The sequence below is a fragment of the Macaca nemestrina genome, chromosome 11 (genome assembly GCF_043159975.1).
Source record: "Macaca nemestrina isolate mMacNem1 chromosome 11, mMacNem.hap1, whole genome shotgun sequence".
NCBI lineage: Eukaryota > Metazoa > Chordata > Mammalia > Primates > Cercopithecidae > Macaca > Macaca nemestrina.
This window is the reverse complement of record NC_092135.1, coordinates 136374533-136400560: the sequence shown is the minus strand read 5'-3', so window position 1 is coordinate 136400560 and position 26028 is coordinate 136374533. Positions and strand designations below refer to the sequence as shown.

The following is a 26028-nucleotide window of genomic DNA, read 5'->3' as shown; positions in this document are numbered from 1 at the left end:
TAGGGCTGCGCGGCCTTAGCAACGGACGCGCCGCGATGCCCCTCCCCCTGCCCGCAGTTCCGCGCCCGCGCAGGCAGGATTGCGGGTTCCGCGGGAGGGGTTTGGGGGCGGGCGGCCGTGCCCGCGCAGGCGTGGCGCGGCGGGGCGGGGAAAGGGGATCTGGGATCCGGCGCCTGGCCCCTCCTCTGCCCATTGACGGTCTCGGGAAGCGGGTATTCGCTCGCGTTAGAGGCGACTGCCTGAGGACTGATTAAGAGCAAGGTAAACTCCAAGATCTGTGCCTCCTGTTTCCCAGATCTCAAGGGCTTTTGCAGGCACTGGTTCATCGGAGGGGACGGTACTAAGTTATCCCAAAACACACGGAATAGAAAATACACTGTCCTGGCTGGTACTTAATAAGGCTTCTTGGGCAAGTCACTTGTTTTCTCTGAGACTCTACTTCTGTTCCTACAAAGCAGGGCTAGTGTGCCCCCTGCCTAATCTACCTCCCAGGAAGGTAAATGGTGACTAAATGTTGTGTCGGTGCTCTGAAACCGGGACAAAGCCATGCCCTGTTGTCTTACTAGGTGTCTGTGATTCTTTCCCACCTGTCCTCTGTGCATCATGCACAGGCCCACCGCAGAAGTCCTTCCAGCGATTTGAGAGCTCTGGGGTCTGTAGTTCTTCTTATGAACACCGTTATAACTTTTTTTTTTTTTTTTTTTTTGAGGCGTTGTCTCGCTCTGTCGCCCAGGCTTGAGTGCAGTGGCACTATCTCGGCTCACTGCAAGCTCCGTCTCCTGGGTTCACGCCATTCTCCTGCCTCAGCCTCTGGAGTAGCTGGGACTACAGGCGCCTGCCACCTCGCCCGGCTAATTCTTTTTTTTTTTTTTTTTTTTTTTTTTGTATTTTTAGTAGAGACGGGTTTCGCCATTGTTAGTCAGGATGGTCTCGATCTCCTGACCTCGCGATCCGCCCGCCTCGGCCTCCCAAAGTGCTAGGATTACAGGCTTGAGCTATCGCGCCCAGCCTTTTTTGTTTGTTTGTTTGTTTGTTTGTTTTGAGATGGAGTCTGACTGTCCTCCAGGCTGGAGTGCAGTGGCCCGATCTTGGCTCACTGCAACCTCCACCTCCCAGGTTCAAGTGATTCTCCTGCCTCAGCCTCCTGAGTAGCTGGGTCTTCAGGCCCCAGACACCACACCAGCCTCGCTTTTGTATTATTAGTAGAGACAGGGTTTCACCATGTTGGCCAGGCTGGTCTGGAACTCCTGACCTCAGGCAATCTGCCCGCATCGGCGTCCCAAAGTGCTGGTATTACAGGCGTGCGCGACCGCCCCCATTATAACTTTTTAATTGACCTTCATTTTTACCATTTTCAGGGCTCCTCATTTTTTGTGGAGATCTAAATCTCCATCTGGTGTCATACCCCTCCTGTCTGAAGAACCTCCTTTAATATTTCTTCTAGCACAGTTCAGCTGGTAATGGAAAAGTTATACAGACAACCAATTTCAATGCCAGCCAGGCTGTGTGGTTTATCAACAAATACTAAATTGCATTTTTATAGTTTTCCTTCCATGTCCCCCTATAACCACCTCCAATAAATTCAGCCACAAATATTTATTAAGCATAGAAGTACAGAATTCTAGGGTTGGGAGGCCGAGGCAGGTGGATCACCTGAGGTCAGGAGTTCGAGACCAGCCTAACCAACATGGTGAAACCCCATCTCTACTAAAAATACAAAATATTAGCTGGGTGTAGAGGCGGGCAACTGTAATCCCAGCTACTAGGGAGGCTGAGGCAGGAGAATCGCTTGAACCCAGGAGACAGAGGTTGCAGTGAGCCGAGATCACACCACTGCACTCCAGCCTGGGTGACAGAGTGAGACTCCATCTCAAAAAAAAGAATTCTAGGGGTGCAGTGGCTCATGCCTATAACCCCAGCACTTTGGGAGGCTGAGGCAGGCAGATCACTTAAGGTCAGGAGTTTGAGACCAGCCTGGCCAACATGGTGAAACCCTGTCTCTACTAAAAGTATAAAAATTAGCTAGGCATGGTGGTGTGTGCCTGTAACCCCAGCTACTTGGAAGGCAGAAGCACAAGAATTGCTTGAACCCAGGGGGTGGAGGTTGCAGTGAGCCAAGATCGCATCACTGCACTCCAGCCTGGGCAACAGAGCAAGACTCTGTCTTTAAAAAACAAAACAAACAAAAACAAAAAGTATAGAATTTTAGATTGACGGTTTTTGTTTTTGTTTTTCAGTACTTTAAGGATGTTACTCCATTGACTTCTGGCTTGCATAGTTTCTGAATAAAAGTCCTCTGTAATTCTTTGTTCTTTTGTCTATTGTTTCTGGCTGCCTTCAAGATTTTATTTTTATTATTGGTTTGCCAGAAGTTTGCACATGGTATATCTAGATGTGGGGGTCTCTTTTACCTAAAATTTATATTTTATTATTTACATACAATAATATTCATAGCTGTTAAGTGTGCAGGTTGATACATTTTGGTAATTATATACAATTATGTTACCACCACCACAATCAAAATATAGAACAGTCCCTGCACCCTACAACATTTCTTGCTGCTTATTTGCAGCCCATCTCCTTCCCCACCCTGGCCCCAGGCAGCCACTAATCTGGTTTCTGTCATTATAATTTTGCCTCTTCTAGAATTTCTTTTTTTTTTTTTTTTTTTTGAGACGGAGTCTCGCTCTGTCACCCAGGCTAGAGTGCAGTGGCGCGATCTCGGCTCACTGCAAGCTCCGCCTCCTGGGTTCATGCCATTCTCCTGCCTCAGCCTCCCGAGTAGCTGGGACTACAGGCACCCACCACCACGCCCAGCTAATTTTTTGTATTTTTAGTAGAGACGGGGTTTCACCGTGTTAGCCAGGATGGTCTCAATCTCCTGACATCATGATCCACCCGCCTCGGCCTCCCAAAGTGCTGGAATTGCAGGCATGAGCCACCGCGCCAGGCTAGAATTTCACATAAAGGGAATCATACAGTACCTAGTCTTTTGTATTTCATTATTTCTCTTATAATATTTTTGAGATTCATTCATATTGTTACATGTATATTAATATCCCATTCTTTTTGTGGGCTGAATGGTATTCCACAGTATAATTTGTTTATTCATCAGTTAATGGACATTTGGGTTGCTTTCAGTTTTTTATTTTTTATGAATAATGCTGCTGGCCAGGCACGGTGGTTCACACCTGTAATCCCAGCACTTCCGGAGGCCGAAGTCGGCAGATCACTTGAGGTCAGGGATTCAGGACCAGCCTGGCCAACATGGTGAAACCCCGTCTCTACTAAAAATACAAAAATTAGCCAGTCATGGTGGTGTGCACCTGTAATTCTAGCTACTCAGGAGACTGAGGCATGAGAAATGTTTGAATCCAGGAGGCAGAGTTTGCAGTGAGCTGAGATCATGTCACCGAACTCCAGCTTGGGTGACAAAGTGAGACTCTGTCTCAAAAAAAAAAAAAAAAAATGCTGCTATGACCATTCACTTACAGGTCTTTGTGAAAGTTTTCATTTCTCTTGTATTGGAATTGTTGGGTTGTATGGTAAGAATATGTTTAACTTTACAAATACTACCATACTGTTTTTAAAGTGGCTGCATCATCATTCATTCCCACCAGCAATATATTGAATCCCAAATTGCTCCATATCCCTGCCAACATTTGGTATTGTCAGTCTTTTTGTTTTTCTTCTGCTTCTTCTTCTTTTTTTTTTTTTTTTTCTGAGATGGAGTGTTGCTCTGTTGCCTAGGCTGGAGTGCAGTGGCATGATCTCAGCTTACTGCAACCTCCATCTCCCAGGTTCAAATGATTCTCCTGCTTCAGCCTCCTGAGTAACTGGGATTACAGGCACCTGCCATTATGCCCGTTTTTTGTATTTTCAGTAGAAACGGGGTTTCACCATGTTGGCCAGGCTGGTCTCAAACTCCTGACCTCAGGTGATCTGCCTGCCTTGGCCTCCTAAAGTGCTGGGATTACAGGCATGAGCCACTGCGCCCAGGCTGTCAGTCTTTCCCCCGTACCCTCGCACCCCGAGACGGAGTCTTGCTCTGTCGCCCAGGCTGGAGTGCAGTGGCGCCATCTCAGCTCACTGCAAGCTCCGCCTCCCAGGTTCATGCCATTCTCCTGCCTCAGCCTCCCAAGTAGCTGGCACTACAGGGGCCTGCCACCACGCCCAGATAATTTTTTGTATTTTTTAGTAGAGACAGTGTTTCACCATGTTGGCGAGGATGGTCTCAATCTCCTGACCTCGTGATCCGCCCCCCTTGGCTTCCCAAAGTGCTGGGATTACAGGCGTGAGCCACAGCGCCTGGCCCCTGTCAGTCTTTTTTAACGTTCGTCTTTCTATGGGTGTGGAATGGTGTCTTGTTATGGTACCTATTTAGATTTCTGTAGTGATTAGTGATTTTGAGCATATTTCCCTGCCCTTGCTAAATATTCATATATCTCTAGTGAAGATACCCCATCAAGTATCATTCAAGCATTTACTGAATCACTGCTATGTATGGATTACTGTCTGGGTGCTGGGGATTTAATGGGGAATTAAGACCTTCTAGGAGGCAATGTCCATGCTGTCCACTGGTCCTAGGAACATCACTCCTCATGCTGCTAACTATATCCAGGACCAAGTGAGCTTTGGTCACCTAGACAGAGGCCAGATGAAAGGCGCCAGGGCTCATCCCCTTCTAACTGTCGGCCTCCCTTCCTCCTGTACTGCACCTTGCAGGTGGGTTGGCTGTGTGAGACTCGGCCGAGAGGCTGGGGACACCTAAGAGAGAGTGGAGGGAATTTAACGACACTCATCATGTAGACCCATCCCATGCTCCCTGGGGGAAACAAGCCCCCAAGGAGTTTCACCCTCAGAGGGATTCCATCTTGGCTCCTCTCTGTTTATAGCCCTGCTCCTTGGCCAGAGCACCACCAGCCTCTGACCCCTGCCTCATGAAACCTTCCTGACTCTGGAAACTCCACTCCCAACCCACAGAAGCTTTTGTGGTTTTCCATGCATCCCCTTTCTCTCAGCACCATACTTCCCAGAGTATGTGGTCTCCAGTCCAGACTCACACCATCCCAAGGACCTCAGCAGGACAGTCCACTGTGACATTTGGCACTACAGTCCCTTGGAATAGTCCAGGGTGACAGTGGACACTGAATCACTGAATCACGCTCCTTCTAGGGCTCCCAAATTCCCGTCCTTCTCCTGATTGTCCACACGCGTCCTTATCACACACATACCTCCTTCCCAAGAACAAGCATTAATTAAACAGTTCATCAAACCCCATAAAGAAAAACAAAACAGGCCGGGCGCGGTGGCTCAAGCCTGTAATCCCAGCACTTTGGGAGGCCGAGACGGGCGGATCACGAGGTCAGGAGATCGAGACCATCCTGGCTAACATGGTGAAACCCCGTCTCTACTAAAATATACAAAAAACTAGCCGGGCGAGGTGGCGGGCGCCTGTAGTCCCAGCTACTCGGGAGGCTGAGGCAGGAGAATGGCGTGAATCCGGGAGGCGGAGCTTGCAATGAGCTGAGATCCGGCCACTGCACCCCAGCCTGGGTGACAGAGCGAGACTCTGTCTCAAAAAAAAAAAAAAAAAGAAAAACAAAACAATTTCCATACTGCCCTGTCATTTGCAAACATCCCCCACCCAGTGAAACTAACACTTCCCCTGAACATGGAGAATGGTGTTAGCTCCCTTCATTCCTTCATTCCACCTTTCCTGCCCACCATCCAACCCCTCCTTAGGCCTCCCTGAAAGTTTTTATAGGGAAGGAGCATGATGAGACTGTACTCCTTCATGACTGGGCCCTCATTTCACAGAGGCTGGCCTAAAGCTCTGAAACGATGAAGCCCCTAGACAAGGCTGCAGCAGCCTCCTGCTCCCAGGTGTTACAGAGAGGGTGATCATCTTCACAGGACAACAGGGAGGCCCTCAGGGGTGCTGCACCAAATGCAGGTGATGCTGTGGTGGCTGAAAGCAGGAGTGTCCTCCCAAACTGGAGGAAGCCTGGCTGGGCCGCCTTCCCTGATCTGCCCACCATGGCCAAGCTGGGAGCCAAGAGGCTCCTGCAAGGGCCCATCCCTCTCTGAGCTTTGAGCTGGCTGGGGTCAGCCTGAGGAGTGGTGGAAGGAGCACCCAGACCCCAAGCGCCCTGCCTTCCGAACACTGTTCCCAAGAGCAGAGCTCCCCAGCCCCCACCCCAGAAAGTCCCATGGGGGCAGTATCCTGTGGGCCTGATGGCCAGAAACCTGCTTGTCTGACAGTGGCCTGCCTGTGTGGTGGGAGAGGTAGGTGTGGCCTGGAGAACCCTCGGGCCCCTGAGGTTCTGCCAAGGACCCTGAGCCAATGCTGCCCAAAGGGGAAGCTGGTTCCTATCTCTCCCCCAGCCTATGGAGAGCAGGAACCGTGTGGGCCAAGGCTTTGTGGGGGCCTTGAGGGCACAAGGCCTGGCTGTTTGGAACTGTGAGCCATCGGAGACCCTCCTGCCCACCTGGGCATCAGGAGCTCTAAGAAGACCTGGGACAAGGGAGCAGAGTCACCCGGTCCCACCGAGATCCTTATGGAGGGGGGAGGTGGCCAGGGAGTGGACAGGCATGGAGGGGCGGTGGCCAGGGAGCGGACACACACGGGGTGGGGAGGCGGCCAGGGAGCGGACACGCGCGGGGTGGGGAGGCGGCCAGGGAGCGGACGCGCGCGGGGTGGGGAGGCGGCCAGGGAGCGGACGCGCGCGGGGTGGGGAGGTGGCCAGGGAGCGGACGCGCGCGGGGTGGGGAGGTGGCCAGGGAGTGGACGCGCGCGGGGTGGGGAGGTGGCCAGGGAGTGGACGCGCGCGGGGTGGGGAGGTGGCCAGGGAGTGGACATGGGTCCCTGGACAGTGCAGTGTTTGGGGACCATGGGCTCTCTTCCATGCCACACGCTGTATCTCCCGAGGCCCCAACACTGCCTCGAGGTGAGTCCTCAATCTCCGCACAGAGGGAGGATGGATGCGTATCCGGGGTGCTTGGAAAGCAGGCCTAAGAAGAGGTAGCTAAGGATTCCTGACTGCAAATAAAAGACCTGCAACCAGGGCCTCCCAGGGCAGGAGGGTGCAGAGGGCAGTCTGAAGCCTCCAGTTCTGAAGGCTCCAGACCAGGTACCAGCTGGAGGGACAATGTACCTTAAATTACCCCTAAGCTTCTCAGAGTCCTAAAAGCATCAGAGGGAAAGGCAGAGAACATAAAAGAGTCATTCATAAAAAAAAAAAATAGATAATTGATTAAACAACTATAGAAAATCACAACAAAGAAAGTGTTGGAAACATAAAAGGCTGGCAGGAGATGCTTTTGAAATAAACAGTTTCTGAATGAATGATAACCATGGCCCTGACTCTCCCCGGGAGAGAGAAGCCACAAAGCTTCCAATGTGTCTTCCAGGCCCTGCCTCACCTCGCCGGGAGGCAGACATTCCCAGAGACAAAGGCCTGGGGAGGCTGACTTAGCCCCACCCTGAACTCCATTTCTACCAAGAGCCCAAGATGTGGGTCAGGCTTTGGGAAGGGCTGGGGAGCAGATACCAGGTCAGAGGAGAAGTGCAGAGCTGCGGATGGGCTCACCAGCCCTGGATCCACAAGGAGTGGGGTGGGGGGGTTGCTATGGAGCAAATGCATGTCCACTGGGCGGAGAGAGGGGAACTAGGCCCAAGAGGCCCAGGAGAAACAGAGTTCCATCACAAGCAGGAAGTCTTTCCTGTAACTGCCGCATCTGCTTCCCCAGCTTGTGGTACAAAAGAAAGTCCCCCACCTTTCTGAAATCCAGCTCAGATATTCTCACCCCCACCCCCGGTACTGAATCTTTTTTTTTTTTTTTTTTTTTTTTTTTTTTTTTTTGAGACGGAGTCTCACTCTGTTGCCAGGCTGGAGTGCAGTGGCCGGATCTCAGCTCACTGCAAGCTCCGCCTCCCGGATTCACGCCATTCTCCTGCCTCAGCCTCCCGAGTAGCTGGGACTACAGGCGCCCGCCACCTCGCCCGGCTAGTTTTTTTTTTTTTTTTTTTTGTATTTTTTTGTAGAGACGGGGTTTCACCGTGTTAGCCAGGATGGTCTCAATCTCCTGACCTCGTGATCCGCCCGTCTCAGCCTCCCGAAGTGCTGGGATGACAGGCTTGAGCCACCGAGCCCGGCCTGGTACTGAATCTTTATGTCTGCCTTGTGCAAGCTGGACGGCCCGCTGGGTCCCACAAAGAGTATGGGGGTGCAATACATAGCAAGCAGACCATAATAGTTGGAACTCTCCACCATGGACAGTGCAAGGGAAAGATTCACTACCCTCCCTCTTGCAGGCCCTCAGGCCCTTCCAGGAGGGTCCCATGACTTTGAAGGGGCAGGGGCCTGGATCCCATCATCCATCAAAGGCCCGTGAGCTACCCATGCCGATTTCCCAACAATCTTAAGCTCTGCTGGTAAGTAGCCACTCTTGGGTGAGGGGTGGAAGATTCTGCCTCCCCAGGCAGCCCAGGACACCCTTCCTTTGCCCCAGGCAATGCAAAGATGACACCAGGAGGGTGGAGCTGGGGGATCCTGCACACCACAGGCCCCAAGCACATCTGAGAAGAGAGGCCACCATGGGTAGGAGGTTTTCGGGTGTCTCAAGGGAGCCCCTAATTATACTCCTGGTAGATATTCTCCACACTGATTAAGTTACACAGAGCACATTTTACTTTTGTACTTTAGTTTTATATTTTTGCCATGTTATTTATTTTTTCTTCCCCTTCCCTGCAGCTTTACAAAGGTATAACTGGCAAATAAAAAAAATAAAAATTGTATATATTTACAGTGTACAAAATGATGTTTTCATTTACATATAGATTGTGAAATAATTAAAAGAAGCAAATTTTTTTTTTTTTTTTTTTTTTTTTGAGACGGAGTCTTGCTCTGTCACCCAGGCTGGAGTGCAGTGGCCAGATCTCAGCTCACTGCAAGCTCCGCCTCCCGGGTTCACGCCATTCTCCTGCCTCAGCCTCCCGAGTAGCTGGGACTACAGGCGCCCGCCACCTCGCCCGGCTATTTTTTTGTATTTTTTAGTAGAGACGGGGTTTCACTGTGTTAGCCGGGATCGTCTCTCGATCTCCTGACCTCGTGATCCGCCCATCTCGGACTCCCAAAGTGCTGGGATTACAGGCTTGAGCCACCGCGCCCGGCCAAGAAGCAAATTAATATATCCATTTCCTCTCCTACTTATCTTTTTTTGCAGTGAGACCATGTAAGATCTCTCTCAGCAATTTTCAAGTATATAATTAATACATTATTGCTAACTACAGTTACCATGCTATACATTAATCTCCAGGATTTACTCAGCCTGCCCAACTAAAACGTTGTACCCTTTAACCAACATATCCACATCTCATACACACAAGCACTCCCCAGTCCCTGGCAACCACCATTCTACTCTCTGCTTCTGTGAGTTCAACTTTGGATTCCACATATGAATTGAGATCATGCAATATTTGTCTTTTGTGCCTGGTTTATTTCCTTCTTTCTTATCTTTTTTTTGTTTTTTGACACGGAGTCTTGCTCTGTCACCCAGGCTGGAGTGCAGTGGTGTGATCTCAGCTCACTGCAACTTCTGCCTCCTGGGTTTAAGCGATTCTCCTGCCTCAGCCTCCCAAGTAGCTTGGATTACAGGTGCCCACCACCACGGCTGGCTAATTTTTGTATTTTTAGTAGAGATGGGGTTTCACCATGTTGGCCAGGCTGGTCTTGAACTCCTGACCTCAAGTCATCCACCCGCCTCAGCCTCCCAAAGTGCTGGGATTACAGGTGTGAGCCACTGCGCCTGGCCGGCTTATTTCATTTAACATAATGTCCTCTATGTTCATCCATCCAAGAAAATGGCAGAATTTTCCTCTTTAAGGCTGACTCATATTCCATGGTGCGTAAATCCCACATTTTCTGTATTCCATTTATGTGCTAATGGACACTTAGGTTCCTACCATGTCTTGGCCATTGTGAATAATGCTGGGATGACCATGGGAGTTCAATTACCTCTTTGACATACTGATTTCATATCCTTCAGGCATCTACCCAGAAGTGGGACTGCTGGATCATAAGGTAGTTCTATTTTTTGGCCAGGCGCAGTGGCTCATGCCTATAATCCCAGCACTTTGGGAGGCTGAGGCGGGTAGATTACTTGAGGTCCAAAGTTTGAGACCAGCCTGGCCAATGTAGTGAAACCCCGTCTCTACTAAAAATACAAAAATTAGCCAGCCATGGTGGCATGTGCCTGTAGTCCCAGCTACTCGGGAGGCTGAGGCAGGAGAATCACTCAAAATCAGGAGATGGAGGTTGCAGTGAGCTGAGATCACGCCACTGCATTCCAGCCTGGGCAAAAAAGACTTGGTCTCAAAAATAAATAAATACATAAATAAAATAAGGTAGTTCTGTTTGTAGTTATTTGAGGAATCTTTATATTGTTTTCAGTAATGGCTGCACTAATTCCCATCCCCATCAACAGTGTTTGGGGTTCCCTTTCCCCATATCCTCACCAACATTGTAATCCTTTGTCTCTCTGATCATAACTTTCTGTGAGATGACAATGCCTTGTGGTTTTTATTTGCCTTTTCCTGATGATTGGTAATACTGAACATTCTTTCATTGTTATACCCAGACCGTTTGTTCCCCAAAGAAGACCACCAGAGTCCAGAGTCAAAGCCAAGCGGCAAGGATCTTTTACTGCAAGTTCGAACTTGGCCCCTCCATTCCACAGCATACAAGAGGGCCCCGAACAATGCGAGTGCTTGCTTTTTATAGCCCGATGTAAACAGGATATGTAAAGTTACAGGGGAACAAGGGAATTCTTTTGGTTACAACATTACAATTGGTTAACATTATACATTTAGCGTTTTTTATTGGTTCCCGCTGTGCCCTTATCGGAGATTTCCCAGGTGGTGTTTTTCTAAAGTTGAGAGAGAGATGGAGGAATGTGTTTGTGCTGGGCTCAGGAAGTTGAGAGTGATATATGGTGGGTTGTGTTTGTGCTGGGCTCAGGAAGTTGGGAGATATATGGAGGAATGTGCCTGGTTTCTTTTCATCATATGCCTGTTGGCCATTGATTTGTGTACCTTCTTTTGAGAAATGCCTATTCGGGTCCTTTGCCTATTTTTGAATTGGGTTATTTGCTCTCCTTGCCATGGACTTGTTTGAGTTCTTTATATACTTTGGATTTAACATTTATCAGATGTATGGTTTGCAAATATTTTCTCCCATTCTGCTCATTGTCTCTTCACTCTGCTGATTGTTTCCTTTGCTCTGCAGATATTATCTTTTTAGTTTGATATTATCCCATTTGTCTGTTTCTGCTTTCACTGCCTGTACTTTTGGGGTCATAGTCAAAAATCATTGCCCAGACTACTGTCGCAAAGGTTTTTCCCTACGTTTTCTTCTAGGGTTTTATAGTTTGGGGTCTGACATTTAAGTCTTTAATCATTTTGAGTTGGTTTTTGTATGTGGTGCAAGATGAGGGTCTGGTTTCATTCTTTTGCATATGGATCTAGTTCTCCCAACACCATTTATTGAAGAAATCATCATTTCCCCATTGTGTGCTCTTGGCATTTTTCTTTTTTTTTTTTTTTTCCTGAGGCAGAGTGTCACTTGCCCTGCGTCCAAGGCTGGAGTGCAATGACATGATCATAGCTCACTGTAACCCCAAGTTCCTGGGCTCAAGCAATCCTCATACCACAGCCTCTGGAGTAGCTGGAATTACAGGCGTGTGCCACCATGCTCAGATAATTTTTTGTCTGTTTGTTTTTGGGACGAAGTCTCGCTCTGTTGCTCAGGCTGGAGTGCAGTAGTGCGATCTCGGCTCACTGCAACCTCCATTTCCCAGGTTTAAGCGATTCTCCTGCCTCAGTCTCCCGAGTAGCTGGGACTACAGGCATGCTCCACCACGCCCGGCTAATTTTTTTGTATTTTTCGTAGAGACAGGGTTTTGCCAAGTTGGCCAGGCTGGTCTCAAACTCCTGATCTCAAATGATTCACCTGCCTCAGCCTCCCAAAATGCTGGGATCACAAGCGTGAGCCACTGCGCCTGGCCATCAGCTAATTTTTAAATTTTTTTGTAGAGATAGGATGTTGCTATATTGTCTAAGCTACTCTGAAACTCCTGGGGTCAAGCTATCCTCTCACCTCAGCCTCCTAAAGTACCAAAATTACAGGTGTGAGCCACCACGTCTGGCGTCTTGGCACTTTTGTTGAAGGTTAATTGACTGAACCCTGCAACCTGAAATATCCCAGCTGCCACTACCTGAAAGCCTGCAGTTGGCTCCTACTGACCCCAGGGGTCCTCCTCCAACCTCCAGCAGTGCTGTCCAGCTCCCCCTGGCCCATGCTTAAACAAGGGCATGACTCTCCCCAGCTACTGCTCAAGGTCCCAGAAGGCTGGGACACGGTCCATATGTCTCCTCGGGGCACCCCATGAATACTGGCTGCATGAACGTTTGGGTGCCTGAAGGAGGAAGTCTTTAAAAAGGAGTGGCGTGGCCGGGCGCCAGAAACAAAACCTGGCTGGGCGCGGTGGCTTATGCCTGTAATCCCAGCACTCGGGGAGGGGGCGAGGCGGACGGATCACGAGGTCAGGAGATCAAGACCATCCTGGCTAACATGGTGAAACCGCGTCTCTACTAGAAATACAAAAAATTAGCCAAGCGTGGTGGTGGGCACCTGTAGTCCCAGGTACTCAGAGGCTGAGGCAGAAGAATGGCGTGAACCTGGGAAGCAGAGCTTGCAGTGAGCCCAGATCATGCCACTGCACTCCAGCCTAGAAGACAGAGCAAGACTCCATCTCAAAAAAAAAAAAAAAAAAGGAGTGACCCTCTCAGCTATGGCGGCCTTGGCCCCTGTGGTGGGTGCTGTGCCACTCAGGGCTGAGGCCCACGCTGCCCCAGCTGCCAGGAGCAGTGCTCCCTGTGGGCTCACAGCCAGGTTCCCTTCTGGGGAGACTTAGCCAAAGGGGCCTGCTGTGCCCTCCGCTCCCTACAGGCACCCCCATTCAAGGACTGATGGAGTTGGGGGTGCAAACCCAGTTTCCCAGAGATCTCTACCCAAGAGAGTTGCTCTCAGAAGTGGTCTGAGGAAATGGACCCTAAATTGAGATTTCAGAGCTGAATCACCACCGACCAGCTGAACTGAAGCCCCCAGGGTGGGCGTGAGAAACCACTGTCTCAAAAACAAAAACAAACAAAAGAACTAGAATCCCCAGATTCTCCCGAACCATCTGCGCCTACAGAGGTGGCCCACTGCTCCTGCTAAAGGCTAGCACCCCCTTTCTTGAAGTGTTTTATATAGAGAGAATATGTGTGTTATAGTTGGGGGGCAGTGGGGAGAGAGAGAAAGAGATGTCTGCCTTGCAAGACAACACATGCATTTTTCAGGATCTATGCCAATATCCTCCTCCTGACACCAGACCAATCATGGGGGTCAAATAACAACATAACCTAGCTAGGACATGCTGGCCTGCTAAGGGAGGAAGGGACTCTGTTCTGAAGGAGCTACAGGATCTGCCTAGCATGGACCAGCAAAATCCAGGAGAGCACATCCAGGACTGCATCCCAAGAGTGCTGGACCCAGCAGGGGATAGAATATAAAGACGGATAAGAGTTGATGAATGTGGGAGGACTTTCCGTGAGAGAAGCTTGTGACCCCGGCTGGGCCCCAGGGAGACAGTGCTAATGTGTTGTTAGAATGGCTCTTGGACGCCTGCAAAGAGCTATGGCCTTAAGTGAAGGAAAACTGCCAGCCCCACCATGGAAGATGGTGGGGAAATGAGCCTACTAGAGTGCATACATGATGTTGGGCCAGCAAACCTACCAGCCCACTGTGTCCCGTGAGAGGGCTCACAGGTCACTTCATTTACCAAAGCAACAATATTTGGCAGGCAATATTGGTTTTTTTTTTTTTTTTTTTTTTTTTTTTTTTTTTTGAGACGGAGTCTCACGCTGTTGCCCAGGCTGGAGTGCAGTGGCACGATCTCGGCTCACTGCAAGCTCCGCCTCCTGGGTTCACGCCATTCTCCTGCCTCAGCCTCCTGAGTAGCTGGGACTACAGGCGCCCGCCACCGCGCCCGGCTAATTTTTTGTATTTTTAGTAGAGACGGGGTTTCACTGTGGTCTCGACCTCCTGACCTTGTGATCCGCCCACCTCGGCCTCCCAAAGTGCTGGGATTACAGGCTTGAGCCACCGCGCCCGGCCGCAATATTGGTTTTTATGGCCAAGAGTGGCAAGGTCAGAGTGGTAACTAGGAAGACCTGACGTGCAGAGAGCTATGAAGCTGGATAATAGAACAAAATGTTCCTAGGGACCAGGTGGATGGGCAGTCAGCAAGGGCGTGACTGAGCTTACAAAACTAAAAGAAATCAAACACGGATGAGCAGGAGGCTGAGAGTGGCTACCCCAATCCGCCACTACAATCCCTTGCCTGGTTTCAGACCTAGAACTCATTGAAAGGCCAGGTTCCCAACATCACTGCCGGTGCATGGAGCCAAAATCTCCCCCCACAGTCCTTCCCCAAAGAAACTCAAGGCCACTCATTCCACAACTCTGCACAGGGAGGGAGAACACAGAGACATTTCAAGGACTGTTGCATGCAGAATCCTGGGGACATGGAGCATCATCTTGACTCCTGTTAAAGGAGGGCATATGGGTCAGGTGATAAGAGTCCTGGCCCAGCTTTGGGTTCTGGTAGGTCCACAGGGTCCACGGAGCTGCCTGGTGGTCATTTCCCAAGCCCTCAAATGCGTGATTGAAGTGGACACACTTGGTATACGGGGTAACCCCCATGTTGGCCAGATACTTGGAATTGTGGAATAAGAGCTATAGACGTGGGAAGCTGAGTGGGAATCCCTGACACTGCCCCACCCCCAGCCAAGACGGTAAATAAAAACCAGTATTGCGTGCCGAAGAGAGTTACAGCAACTATAAGGGACAAATCTATTCCACTGTTAAAACCTGAAGGATGCTTTGTCCCCGTTATAGAGTCATTTCGTTAGTCAAACCCCTGCAAAAACCAGATGGATCCTGGAGACTGACAGTGGAATACTGCAAACCCAAAGAAATAGGAGCCCCAATCATGGTGTCTTTGCTAGAGCAGGTCAACACAGTCTCAAGTCCATGGTAGGAAGCCAATACATTCATTTCCATCCCTACTTAAGAGGAGAAACAGAAGCCTCTTACATTCATTGGGATGGATAAGGGTACACGCTGGCCGGGCGCGGTGGCTCACACCTATAATCCCAGCACTTTGGGTCTGAGATGGGCAGATCACCAGATCACCTGAGGTCATGAGTTTGAGACCAACCTGGCCAACATGGTGAAACCCCGTCTCTACTAAAAATACAAAAAATTAGCCAGGCATGGTGGTGGGCACTTGTAATCCCAGCTACTCAGGAGGCTGAGGCAGGAGAATCGCTCGAACCTGGGAGGCAGAGGTTGCAGTGAGCCGAGATCGCACCACTGCACTCCAACCTGGGCAACAGATTGAGACTCTGTGTGGGAAAAAAAAAAAAAAAGGAGAAGAATACACACTGATTGTCTCACCCCAGGGCCATATTAACTCTTTTCCCTCTTTCCTAATACAGTCTAGATGGACCAGACACTGCACACTGCTGCATTGGTTCAGTATACTGATATCATATTAATTAAACTGGATGACCAGATTGACGAGGAGAAACCTCAGAGGCCTTAGTAAGGTGTATGTGCTGCAGAGAGTGGGAGAGAAACCCTGTGGAGATCCAGGGGTCTGTGCATCGGTGAAGTTTGTAGGGGCCCAGCGATTGGAGCATAACAGGCATCTCCACAGTGAAGGGAGGACTACATTGTGTGCTTCCCACCACTAAGAAGGACCACGATGACTGGTTGCCTCTGTGTGTTCTGGAGGCAGCACATGCCACACTTGGGAATACTGTGTGGTCACATTTACCAGGTGGTGTGAAAGGCTGCCAGATCTGAGTGAGGCCCAGCGCAGGGAAGAACTCTGCAGCAGGCTATGGTGTTAGCAGCCCAGCAAATTAGGCCAAATGATCTGGAAGATTCTATGGTTCTAGAGGTACCTATGGTGGAAAAGATGCCATGTTGCTTTAAACCTCTGAGTTTGTGATAACTTCATAGCAAAGCCCCAGTGGGAGAATCACAACCTGGATGCCGGGGGTTCTGGAGCAAGGCCACGCTATCTGTAGCAAAGGAAGAGAAATGCTGGTATGCCTCTGCACCCTAGCAGAGCAGGAGACACCAAGCGGTGATCACACCACTAGACCTGCCCGCCTTGAGCCAGGCTCTGCCAGAGCCTCCAGGGCGTAGGTCAGGCATACTCAACAGAAATCTGTGATAAGATGAAAAGGCACATTCAGCACTGGGCCTGTGCAGGGCCAGAGCCACAGATAAACTGCACAACACCCTCCTATCATCTGCCTCTGTTGCACCACTGGAGGTCCCTCACCTTCATCACTGCTGTGTTGGGTGGTGGTGTCACTTATGACCACCTAATGGAGGAAGAAATAGGCCGAGCTTGGTTCATGCATGGGTTGGCTCAGTGTGGGATGCAAAAAAATGCCTACAAATAGATAGCTGCTGCACCGTAGCCTCACTCAGGGGCCTCCCTGAAAGCCAGTGCTGAGAGACTGCCTCTCCCAATCTCCCTATGGACAGAAACTTGGTGTATTAGTTCACCGTTGCTGCTGTAACCAATTTCCAAAAACGTAGGAGTTTAAAACAACACAAATGGAATCTCTTACAATTCTGGAGGTCAGAGCTGAAACTTGGTCTTATTGGGCTGAAGTCAAGGTGTTGTCAAGGGTATATTCCTTCTGGAGGCTCTAGGGAACAATCCATTTCATTTCCTTTTTTGGCTTCTAGAAGCTACCTGCATTCCCGGGCTCATGCACCCTTTCCAGAAACGATATCATTCTAACGTCTGTTTCTATGGCCACACCTCCTTCTCGGACTTTGGCCCTCCTGGCTCCCTCTTTCACTTTTTTTTTTTTTTTTGAGATAGAATCTCACTCTGTTGCCCAGGCTGGCGTGCAATTGTGCGATCTCGGCTCACTGCAACCTCTGCCTCCTGGGTTCAAGTGATTCTCCTGCCTCAGCCTCCCAAGCAGCTGGGATTACAGGTGCCTGCCACCACGCCTGGCTAATTTTTTTTTTTTTTGTATTTTTAGTTGAGATGGGAGTTCAGCATGTTGGTCAGGCTGGTCTCAAACTCCTGACCTCAGGTGATCCACCTGCCTTGGTCTCCGAAAGTGCTGGGATTATAGGTGTGAGCCACACACCCGGCCTCCATCTTTCACTTATAAGGACATTTATGATTGCACTGGGCCACCCAGATAATCCAGGATAATCTTCCCATCTCAAGATCCTCAATGTAATGACATATGGTTGCTTTTCCCCTGTACCAAAACAGATGTACAGGTTCCAGACATGGGCATGTTTGGGGGCCCACTGTTCTGCCCACCATGCTTAGGCAGTACACTCAGCTCTCCATTTTGTGTAGAAAGATAAGTGGCTTGGCTTAAGAATATGTTCAGACTCATGGACAGTGGCAAAAGACTCGGTTGTTGCTGCTCTGGGCCTGGAAAATTCAAAGGTTTGGGACCAGGAGTTTAGTGGAAGGGTCATGCATACAGCTAGGACCATGGGAGTGGACATGTGTGTGAAGGTCTCTGTGTCCCATGCTAACAGCCACCCGAGAGCACCACCACAGAAAAGGCACGCAGCAGCCATGTAGGAAGATGCTTTGATCATTTGGAGTCAGCCTGCCTGTGTCATTGGCCATTCAGTGAGTAGCAGTGGTGGCCGGGAGGCAGGATGTTGTGGGCCCAAAAGTGTGGCCTCCAACTCACCAAGGCTGATTTAGTTCCAGCAACTGCTGAACATCCAGCTTAACAGCAAGACACCAAAGCTGAGCTCCCAGCAGAGTGCCACTGGGAGGAGCTCAACCGGCCACTAGGTGGAAGGTTGATTATACTGGACTTAAACTCAATTATATTGCCCTAAAGGTGAGGCAGTGATTCATTTTGAGTGACCCAAGACATACCCCAAGTGTGGATTTGTCTTTCCTGCCCTTATGAACACTATCTGGAGGTTTATAGAACGTTAGATCAATGGATGTAGAATACCACATAGCATTGCTTTGGACCAAAAAGACTCACTTTACAGCAAAGGAGCTATGGTGTTGGATACATGACCATGGGCTCCCCTGGGCCCATTCCTTACCATGCCATTCAGATGCCGCCAATCTGTGTGAGTGATGGAGTGGTCCTCTTCTTGGCTCTGCTGAGGAGAAAATACCCTTTGAGGATGGGATTCCATCTTTTAAGACACAAAATATACCCTAAATCAGTGACCATCATAAATTGCTGTCTCCACCTGATAAAATGCATGGGTCTGGGAACCCAGGAGCAGAAGCAGGAACAGCCCCCTAACCATGACCTCCAGGGATCCAGTTGGCGAATTTGAACTTCTCGTCCCCTCCATGTTGTGCTTTGCAGTTCTAGAAACCTGTTCCCCAGAGGGGGAACACTGCCACCAGGGGACCCAGTGGACAATAAGCTATGACTGTCACTGGTCACGTCAGGCTCTGTGCCAAAAGAGCAGCAAGCAAGGAAAGGAGTTGGTGTCCCAGCAGGGGTGACTGGCTCTGATCCTCAAGAGCAGGAGGGGCTGCTGGAACTGGGGTGGAGAAGTATAACCTTAGCACACAGTTGGCTTTTGGGGCATCACTTGGTACTCTCTTGCCTGGTTTTGATGGGAAATGGACAAGCACGGCAGTTGCAGCCTGAAGAGGGTGTAGCAGCTGGGATGAAGGTCTGTGTCATCCTGCCAGGTGGGTGACCAAGCCCAGCAGAGGTGCTAGCAGAGGGAGTGGGGAATCCAGACTGAGCAGTAGATGACAAAAATCAGTAATGGGCATCCCACTAGCCTTCCTCCTACCTAACCCAGCAAAGAGACAGACCAGAGTCAGTCCTGGGAGGGGACGCTTGAGATGGGGTCCTGGAAATTTTCCAAGAAGAAAGGAGGAGGGAGTTCACTGGAGAGCCATGGCCGAGCTTCCTTCCCACCTGCTAAGACTTCACCACTTCTCTAAAACACAAACCCGGCTCAACTGGTCGCCTATACAAACCCAACAAAGCCTTCGTCGGCTGCAAAAAGATTGTTGCTGAAAATGGGTCAGTCTTTTGATGCCAGTGAAAGATGCTGGTCCCTGCTGATAGCACACACACACACACACACACACACACACACACACACCCCTACACTGGGTCATGCAGCTGTTGGCACAGAGCTGCCAGGGCTAGACACGGCTTTTCTGGGTGTCACAGGCCTTGGCCTCCGCACCAATGCCCTGGAGGGGCAATTCCCAGTAGGAGAAGCTCTGCCCACAGATCAACAGGGAGCCCTTCCGAGATGAGGCAGCAGATGCCGCGGCACTCTGTTGGCCAACATAGGATGTCCTAAAGGAAAGTCATCTCTGGAGTTAGATAAATATGGCCCAAAATCTTTATATCCTGAATATTGAGGAGAGGGAGGAGAAGTGGGGAGAAAAGAGTAAAAACAACCATAACAAGCCTTGGACAGGATCAGGTGAAGTGCATCCTTGGGAGAAGGGGGAAGTTGTTCTTTCTTTAAGTAAGTTCCAAACTGCCTTGGGGAGAAGCCCTAAACCTGTAGCCCAAGATGACAGGAACTTAATTCCTAGAAATAAAAAAGCCTCCACTATCCCTGTCATGGGATGCCATCAAAAGTTGCCTGGGAGGGACACTTGTGTGATGAGTTTTGAGTTTTCGAGAACTCAGGAGTCCTGAGCAGGCACATGGAGAGGACGAGGAAGAATGGGAGTTGGAAAACCGGAGTGGGAGGCACCATGAGACCCAAGTCACTGGTCTCAGGCGCTAGCAGGAAGTGAAAGCAGGGGACACAGGAAGTGAAAGCAGGGGACACAGGAAGTGAACGCTGGGGACAGGGAAAGTCGTTTCTCATCCCATGAGGGCCAGGACTCTAGTGAGTCCAGCACAGACGGACGTCCTGGTGGCAGGACTCAGTGTCTGCACCAGATGACACACAGGGCCCGACCTCATCTTCATGGATGGGGAACCATGAGCTCTGGTAGGGCAGCCCCACGTTCAAACCTGGGCGCCTCTAGGCATCAGAGCAGGAAGGGCCCAAATCACCTGAACAAGCGCTTGCCCCAGAAGGCACAATGACCTGGCTGGGGGCGACATCCAGCGTCCTGAGCAGGAGGAGGGCCCCCTCCACACTGCCCCAACGGTTCCGGGAAGAGCCTCACCGGCATGTCTCCACCTCAGAGATACATGGCCTTGAAGCAGACACTCCTAGAAGGTTGTTGGGGCCTGGTGCAGTGGCTCATGCCTGTAATCCTAGCACACTGGGAGGCCGAGGCGGGTGGATCACGATGTCAAGAGATCGAGACCATCCTGGCCAACACAGTGAAACCCAGTCTCTACTAAAACTGCAAAAATCAGCTGAATGTGGTGGTGCGTGCCTGTAGTCCCAGCTATTCGAGAGGCTGAGGCAGGAGAATCGCTTGAACCCGGGAGGCGAAGGTTGCATTGAGCCGAGATCATGCCACTGCACTCCAGCCTGGCAGCAGAGCGAGAGTCCGTCTCAAAAAAAAAAAAAGAAAGTTGTTGTTATTATTTTTAATCCAAGTGAGAAAGAGCACGGGAGTCCACCCAAGCAAAGCAGGAAGACCATGTGGAGAGCTGAGAAAACAGCAAGGAAGACACACTCCTCCTTCCACCCCAACGGAAATGGACACTTTTACATTTCCCCTTCTGGGGCTTTCCATTGGCACATTCTTTTCTATGGCTGTCAGAATAGGATATCGGCCGAGAAAAGCACACGTTTTGCTTTGTCTTTTAGCAATATTGCCACCTCTGCCTTATTTTGCTTCACAGATATACCAATGTCCATTATTTTATGTTTTACCTTTTCTGTAGCATTTTTGTGCTGATTTGACTGAAAAGCCCGCAAGTATCGAATGTCTTCAATCCCATCTGAGTGTTCACGCTCCTATGTTAGCTATTTGTTGCCCTCACAGTCATGCCTGGTCTGTATCTGTTGAGTTGCTTTCTGTGGTTTATTTGTTTTTATCATCTGAATTTTCCTCTCTAGACTACTTTATTTGTTTACAATCTCTACAAAGGTTTGGATGATAAACATAAGCTTGGTAAACCTCCAGCAACAGGTGCTCAAAATGGCATGAAACTCATATCTAATTACTGAAGACAAAGACTGGAAATGAACAGAAGTCAAATAAAAATAACTTCACAGTACAAAAAATTTAATGCTTTTGCTTTTTACTGCCCAGGTTCTCCATCTCTATTAACAAAGCAAGCCATTTTAAGCAGATACGAAATATCCTGCTCAAAATAAGTTTCTTATTTTATATGTAATAGTCTACAGCATTTCCGTATTTATGTTTTCTAATTATAAAATGCATTTAATATATAAAAGTATATTACATATAATTTATACTTTATGTAAATTATTTTAAATGCTTATTATAGAACATATGAAAGATACTGAAAAATATAAAAAGGATAACTGATGTCACCATATTCTACCACCCAGAGGAAAGCAAGCACTGTAGAAGTTTGAGCATTCCTTCAGGTTTTTCTTGCAAGTATACGCTGACATGAAGGCACACCCCTAAAAACCTATCTGTTAACTCATACACCTCCTCTATAAGGTAAGTTCATTTTTTTTTTTTTTTTTTGAGACAGAGTTTTGTTGTTATTGCCCAAGCTGCAGTGCAATAACACAACCTTGGCTCACTGCAACCTCCGCCTCCCAAGTTCAAGTGATTCTACTGCCTCAGCCTCCCAAGTAGCTGCGATTACAGGTGCATGCCACCACGCCTGGCTAATTTTTTGTATTTTTAGTAGACATGGAGTTTCACCATGTTAGCCAGGCTGGTCTTGAACTCCTGACCCCAGGTGATCCGCCCACCTCAGCCTCTCAAAGTGTTGGATTACAGGCGCGAGCCACTGTGCCCGGCCGGTACGTTCATATTTTTCAAACCAAATAGCAAATCTTGGTTTCTCAGGCCAATATGAGGCACGAAGATCAGCAGGGTCTCACGCCTAGCAAGTCCATGGCTGACAACGCTCACCCTTCCTGCATCCGGGAAACAATCGGGAGCAGTGCAAACCCTTCCCAGATTTCGTGGGACCTCCTCTTGGCCTTTGACCCCAAGAGTTGGAATAAGTTGGGGACTGAAATGCTGAGGTCAGCCTGGACTTCTGGCTCTCTTCACTCAGACAGAACCTGCATCTTTCACTGGAACCCTAATGATTTACATCAATATGTGGGAGAGCTACGCTGGCCTAGCCAGGCCCTCACTCAGCAGACAACTGCCTCCTTTGTATTGATGGTAGATTTTAAGGCCACAAAGAGGAGGAGTGGCTTAACACAGAAAGGCCAGTCCCTACCACACACAATGTCTTGATAGCAATGATTACAAATCCAAAATTATCATTTTTGTGGCTGGTTTCCACCATGAACTGCCTTAGAGCAAAAGGAGTTTATAAGAAGCCATAGGTCTTAATAACCCTGAGAAATATCTTACAATGGACACCTTATTGAGATTTGGTAAGAACAGCCCCTTTTAAAATCTTTTAACAAAGAGTTTAGAAAAATATTCTTCTAGATGTTGAACGTTGGGAGGTCCATTTCTCCTTGTAACTGGGCAGATCCAAACTCTGTTTTCTAAGGAATTGCTTAGGTTGGCCATGTTGGCCTGAACCCAGGGCAAGCAGGGTGGGCTTCTCTCCATGCATGTGGCCTTAGATGGCATCACCACTTTCACAGGAGGTCACGGTGGTAGCTTGAAATGGGTCATGCAGGAGTATCTGCATTACAGAAATGGATAAATGCTACATATTTCCTCTTTCTTTTTTTTATTTTTTTATTTTTCCAGAGAGCCAATTGTTAAACATTAACTAGCACACCACTGGAGTCAGCCCAACAAATGATTGGAATCAGTTCCTGGTGTCCTTGCCAAAGCATCGAGTTCCAAATCACAGATGACTGCCCCTGTGCCAACGAATTATTCTCCAGCCACCGATCTAGTGTTATGCTCCTCCCCCACCACACTGGGAAGAACCAGCGTCACCTGTGTTCCTTAAGATCCTGCTGGCACACATTAGCTCTGCAATTCCTTTGGAGAATAGGACAGTTCTGACCAAAGCTGAGCATATGCCTCTCTGCTCTAGCTATGGTGAAGTCTGACCCTGGATGTCGGCCTGGCATCAAGGAGCAGTGGTGAGGGCAGGTCTTGAGAACAAACACCTTGCAGGACCCCTGCCACAGGTAAGATATTCCGTAAGAACAACCTGTTCTCGGCCGGGCGCAGTGGCTCACGCCTGTAATCCCAGCACTTTGGGAGGCTGAGGTGGGCGGATCACGAGGTCAGGAGATCGAGACCATCCTAGCTAACAAGGTGAAACCCCATCTCTACTAAAAATACAAAAAATTAGCCTGGCGTGGTGGCGGACGCCTGTAGTCCCAGCTACTCAGGAGGCTGAGGCAGGAGAATGGCATGAACCCGGGAGGTGGACCTTGCAGTGAGCCAAGATTGTGCCATTGCACTCCAGCCTGGGCAACAGAGCGAGACTCTGTCTCAAAAAAAAAAAAAAAAAAAAAAAAAAAAACCTGTTCTCTGGCAAGGAGGAAGTAATTGCTTCTGTTGGCTTGAAGGCTTCTGAAAATTTGGGGGTTTGAGATTCTCAGCTTATCTACTCAATTGTCCATAGCCATGGTCTCAGGACCATTCGCTATCTGGCTCCTGACTGATGTAGCAGGCCTGTCAAGGCTATGACTTTAGTCTCCTTTGTAGCTTTCAATCCTTATCAAATTTGAGACCTTTCTTTCTTTTTTTTTTTTTTTTTTTTGAGACAGAGTCTTGCTTTGTTGCCCAGGCTGGAGTGCAGTGGCGTGATCTCGACTCACTGCAACCTCTGCCTCCTGGATTCAAGTAGTTCTCCTGCCTCAGCGTCCCGAGTAGCTGGGATTACAAGCACGCACTGCCATGCCTGGCTCGCTTTTGTATTTTTGGTAGAGATGGGGATTTTGCCATGTTGGCCAGGCTGGTCTCGAACTCCTGACCTCAAGTGATCTGCCCCCATCGGCCTCCCAAAGTGCTGGGATTACAGATATGAGCCACTGCACTCAGCCTCAAGATCTGATTTTCGTTTTTCTTTCTGGCTCACTGCAAACTCTGCCTCCCACGTTCAAGCAATTCTCCTGCCTCAGCCTCCTGAGTAGCTGGGATTACAGACGCATGCCGCCATGCCTGCTAATTTTTGTATTTTTAGTAGAGATGGTTAATTTTTATTTTCCACTATGTTGGCCAGGCTGGTCTCGAACTTCTGATCTTAGGTAATCCCCCTGCCATGGCCTCCCACAGTGCTGGGATTACAGGCGTGAGTCATGTGCCTGGCCGATTTTCAACAGTGATTTCTCCTACCCAGTGGCTGTAGGAGATGTAAATCTCCTGAGCTGCCAGTGAGGCCCTTGGGCTTTCAAAATTTGTCTTAGATTGGCAATGAACTCTCCCAAGCCCACCGTTTCCTTTCTTCCGGGTGTTCAGCTCCAACATAAGAAGGTACCACCCTTCTGCATAATTATTATCATTGTCATTGTCTCCCACTCAGGAAGCACCACCCAGTGCCTTGCTCTCTGGCTGCTCCCATCATAACTGACCACAGGTGAAAACTCCAGTAATCATAATGCCACTGTGTGATGAGCGGTCACCGGCGGTCAGCAAACTTTTTCTGTAAAAGGACAGATAGTAAGTAATACAGGCTTTGTGGGCCTTGTGTGATGCCTGCAGCATATTCTCTGACTTTTCTGCCTCCCTTTCCCTTTAGTCTACAAGCCATGGAAGAACAGGCCATAGTTTGCTGACCCCTGGTCATTACAATCCCACTTACCAGAGGTATGGAGACCCTGTGACTCTGAGACAGGTGGGAAGATCGATTCCAACATGAAGCCTTGAGTGAGGGTCTGCTTTGTCAAACCATTTTCAGTATCCAGTGTCTTAGTTTAGGTTCCCTAGAAAACAGAGCCAGGGAACAGGCTTAAGAACAAAAGCTTTGGCTGGGCACGGTGGCTAATGCCTGTAATCCTAGCACTTTGGGAGGACAAGACAGGCGGATCACGAGGTCAGGAGATCAAGGCCATCCTGGCTAACATGGTGAAACCCCGTCTCTACTAAAAATACAAAAAATTAGCTGGACGTGGTGGCAGGTGCCTGTAGTCCCAGCTACTCAGGAGGCTGAGGCAGGAGAATGGCGTGAACCCAGGAGGCAGAGCTTACAGTGAGCTGAGATTGCGCCACTGCACTCCAGAGCCTGGGCGACAGGGCGAGGAGACACTGTATCAAAAGAAAAAAAAAAAAAAAGAAAGAAAGCTTTATCGGGAGGTGTGATCCCAGGACAGGACAGGGAGAGTAGAGAAAAAAGGAAGAAAAGGCAAGGTGAGGCATCCCCATGCTGGCCACTGCTTCCTGATGAGCCGCACGAGGCAAGCCAGACACTCAGCATGTCCACATGCTGCTTATGAATGCCAATGCCCTGGCCCAGTGGAAAATCATGCCTTGGATTTTGGCCCAACAGACAGCAAAGGGTAAGGGTATTATCCACTGGCTCTCTCCTGTCTACCACTGAAAAATTTTGGGAAGAACCCTGGCAGCACCTATAGCAGTGGCCTTTCTTCGGCCAGCAGTGACAGTCACCCAGGCTACCCTGTCTAGCAAGCCCGAGACTATCTGGGCCCCCTTCTGTTTCCAGCATGTGTGGTCCAGAGCCACCGCCTTGCAGGGAACTCGGGGAACAGGGTCCCATTCCTCATCTTCCTGTGGTTTGAAAGACTCAAACACTGTGTAGGGAAGCCCAGATCAAGGTGAACCTAGTGTTACAAGAGTGCTCTTTAGGAATCCCATTTGAATCGTGTCTTCATCTCACCCCCCGAGTCCCTTCTCAGA

General features: G+C 49.3%; 1 protein-coding gene and 1 long non-coding RNA gene across 9 annotated transcripts in view; one reads left to right on the top strand and one right to left on the bottom strand.

Moving 5' to 3' along the window:
- LOC105473816 (TRAF3 interacting protein 1) overlaps positions 1-26028 on the bottom strand; it is a 118323-nt gene that overhangs the window by 82931 nt on the left and 9364 nt on the right. For 5 of the 7 annotated variants that reach the window (XM_071073692.1, XM_071073690.1, XM_071073697.1 and 2 more), the window contains exons 1-2: positions 20192-20257; positions 18237-18332 (exon numbers count right to left, since the gene is read on the bottom strand). In XM_071073692.1, coding sequence (XP_070929793.1) covers positions 18237-18332; positions 20192-20242 — 147 coding nt within the window. In that variant the 5' untranslated portion in view covers positions 20243-20257. Of the gene's footprint in view, positions 1-18236; positions 18333-20191; positions 20258-24976; positions 25098-26028 lie in introns of those variants that run through there. The other 2 variants (XM_071073694.1, XM_071073695.1) reach the window with 2 other exon arrangements.
- Positions 127-25345, top strand: LOC105473815 (uncharacterized). Of its 2 annotated transcripts, XR_011610198.1 has the most exons (5): positions 127-261; positions 8318-8437; positions 21551-21732; positions 22963-23354; positions 24698-25345. It is a non-coding gene; the product is annotated as an uncharacterized lncRNA (long non-coding RNA). The 2 variants fall into 2 exon arrangements; XR_982492.3 differs by lacking the exons at positions 21551-21732; positions 22963-23354; positions 24698-25345 and adding an exon at positions 10642-11008.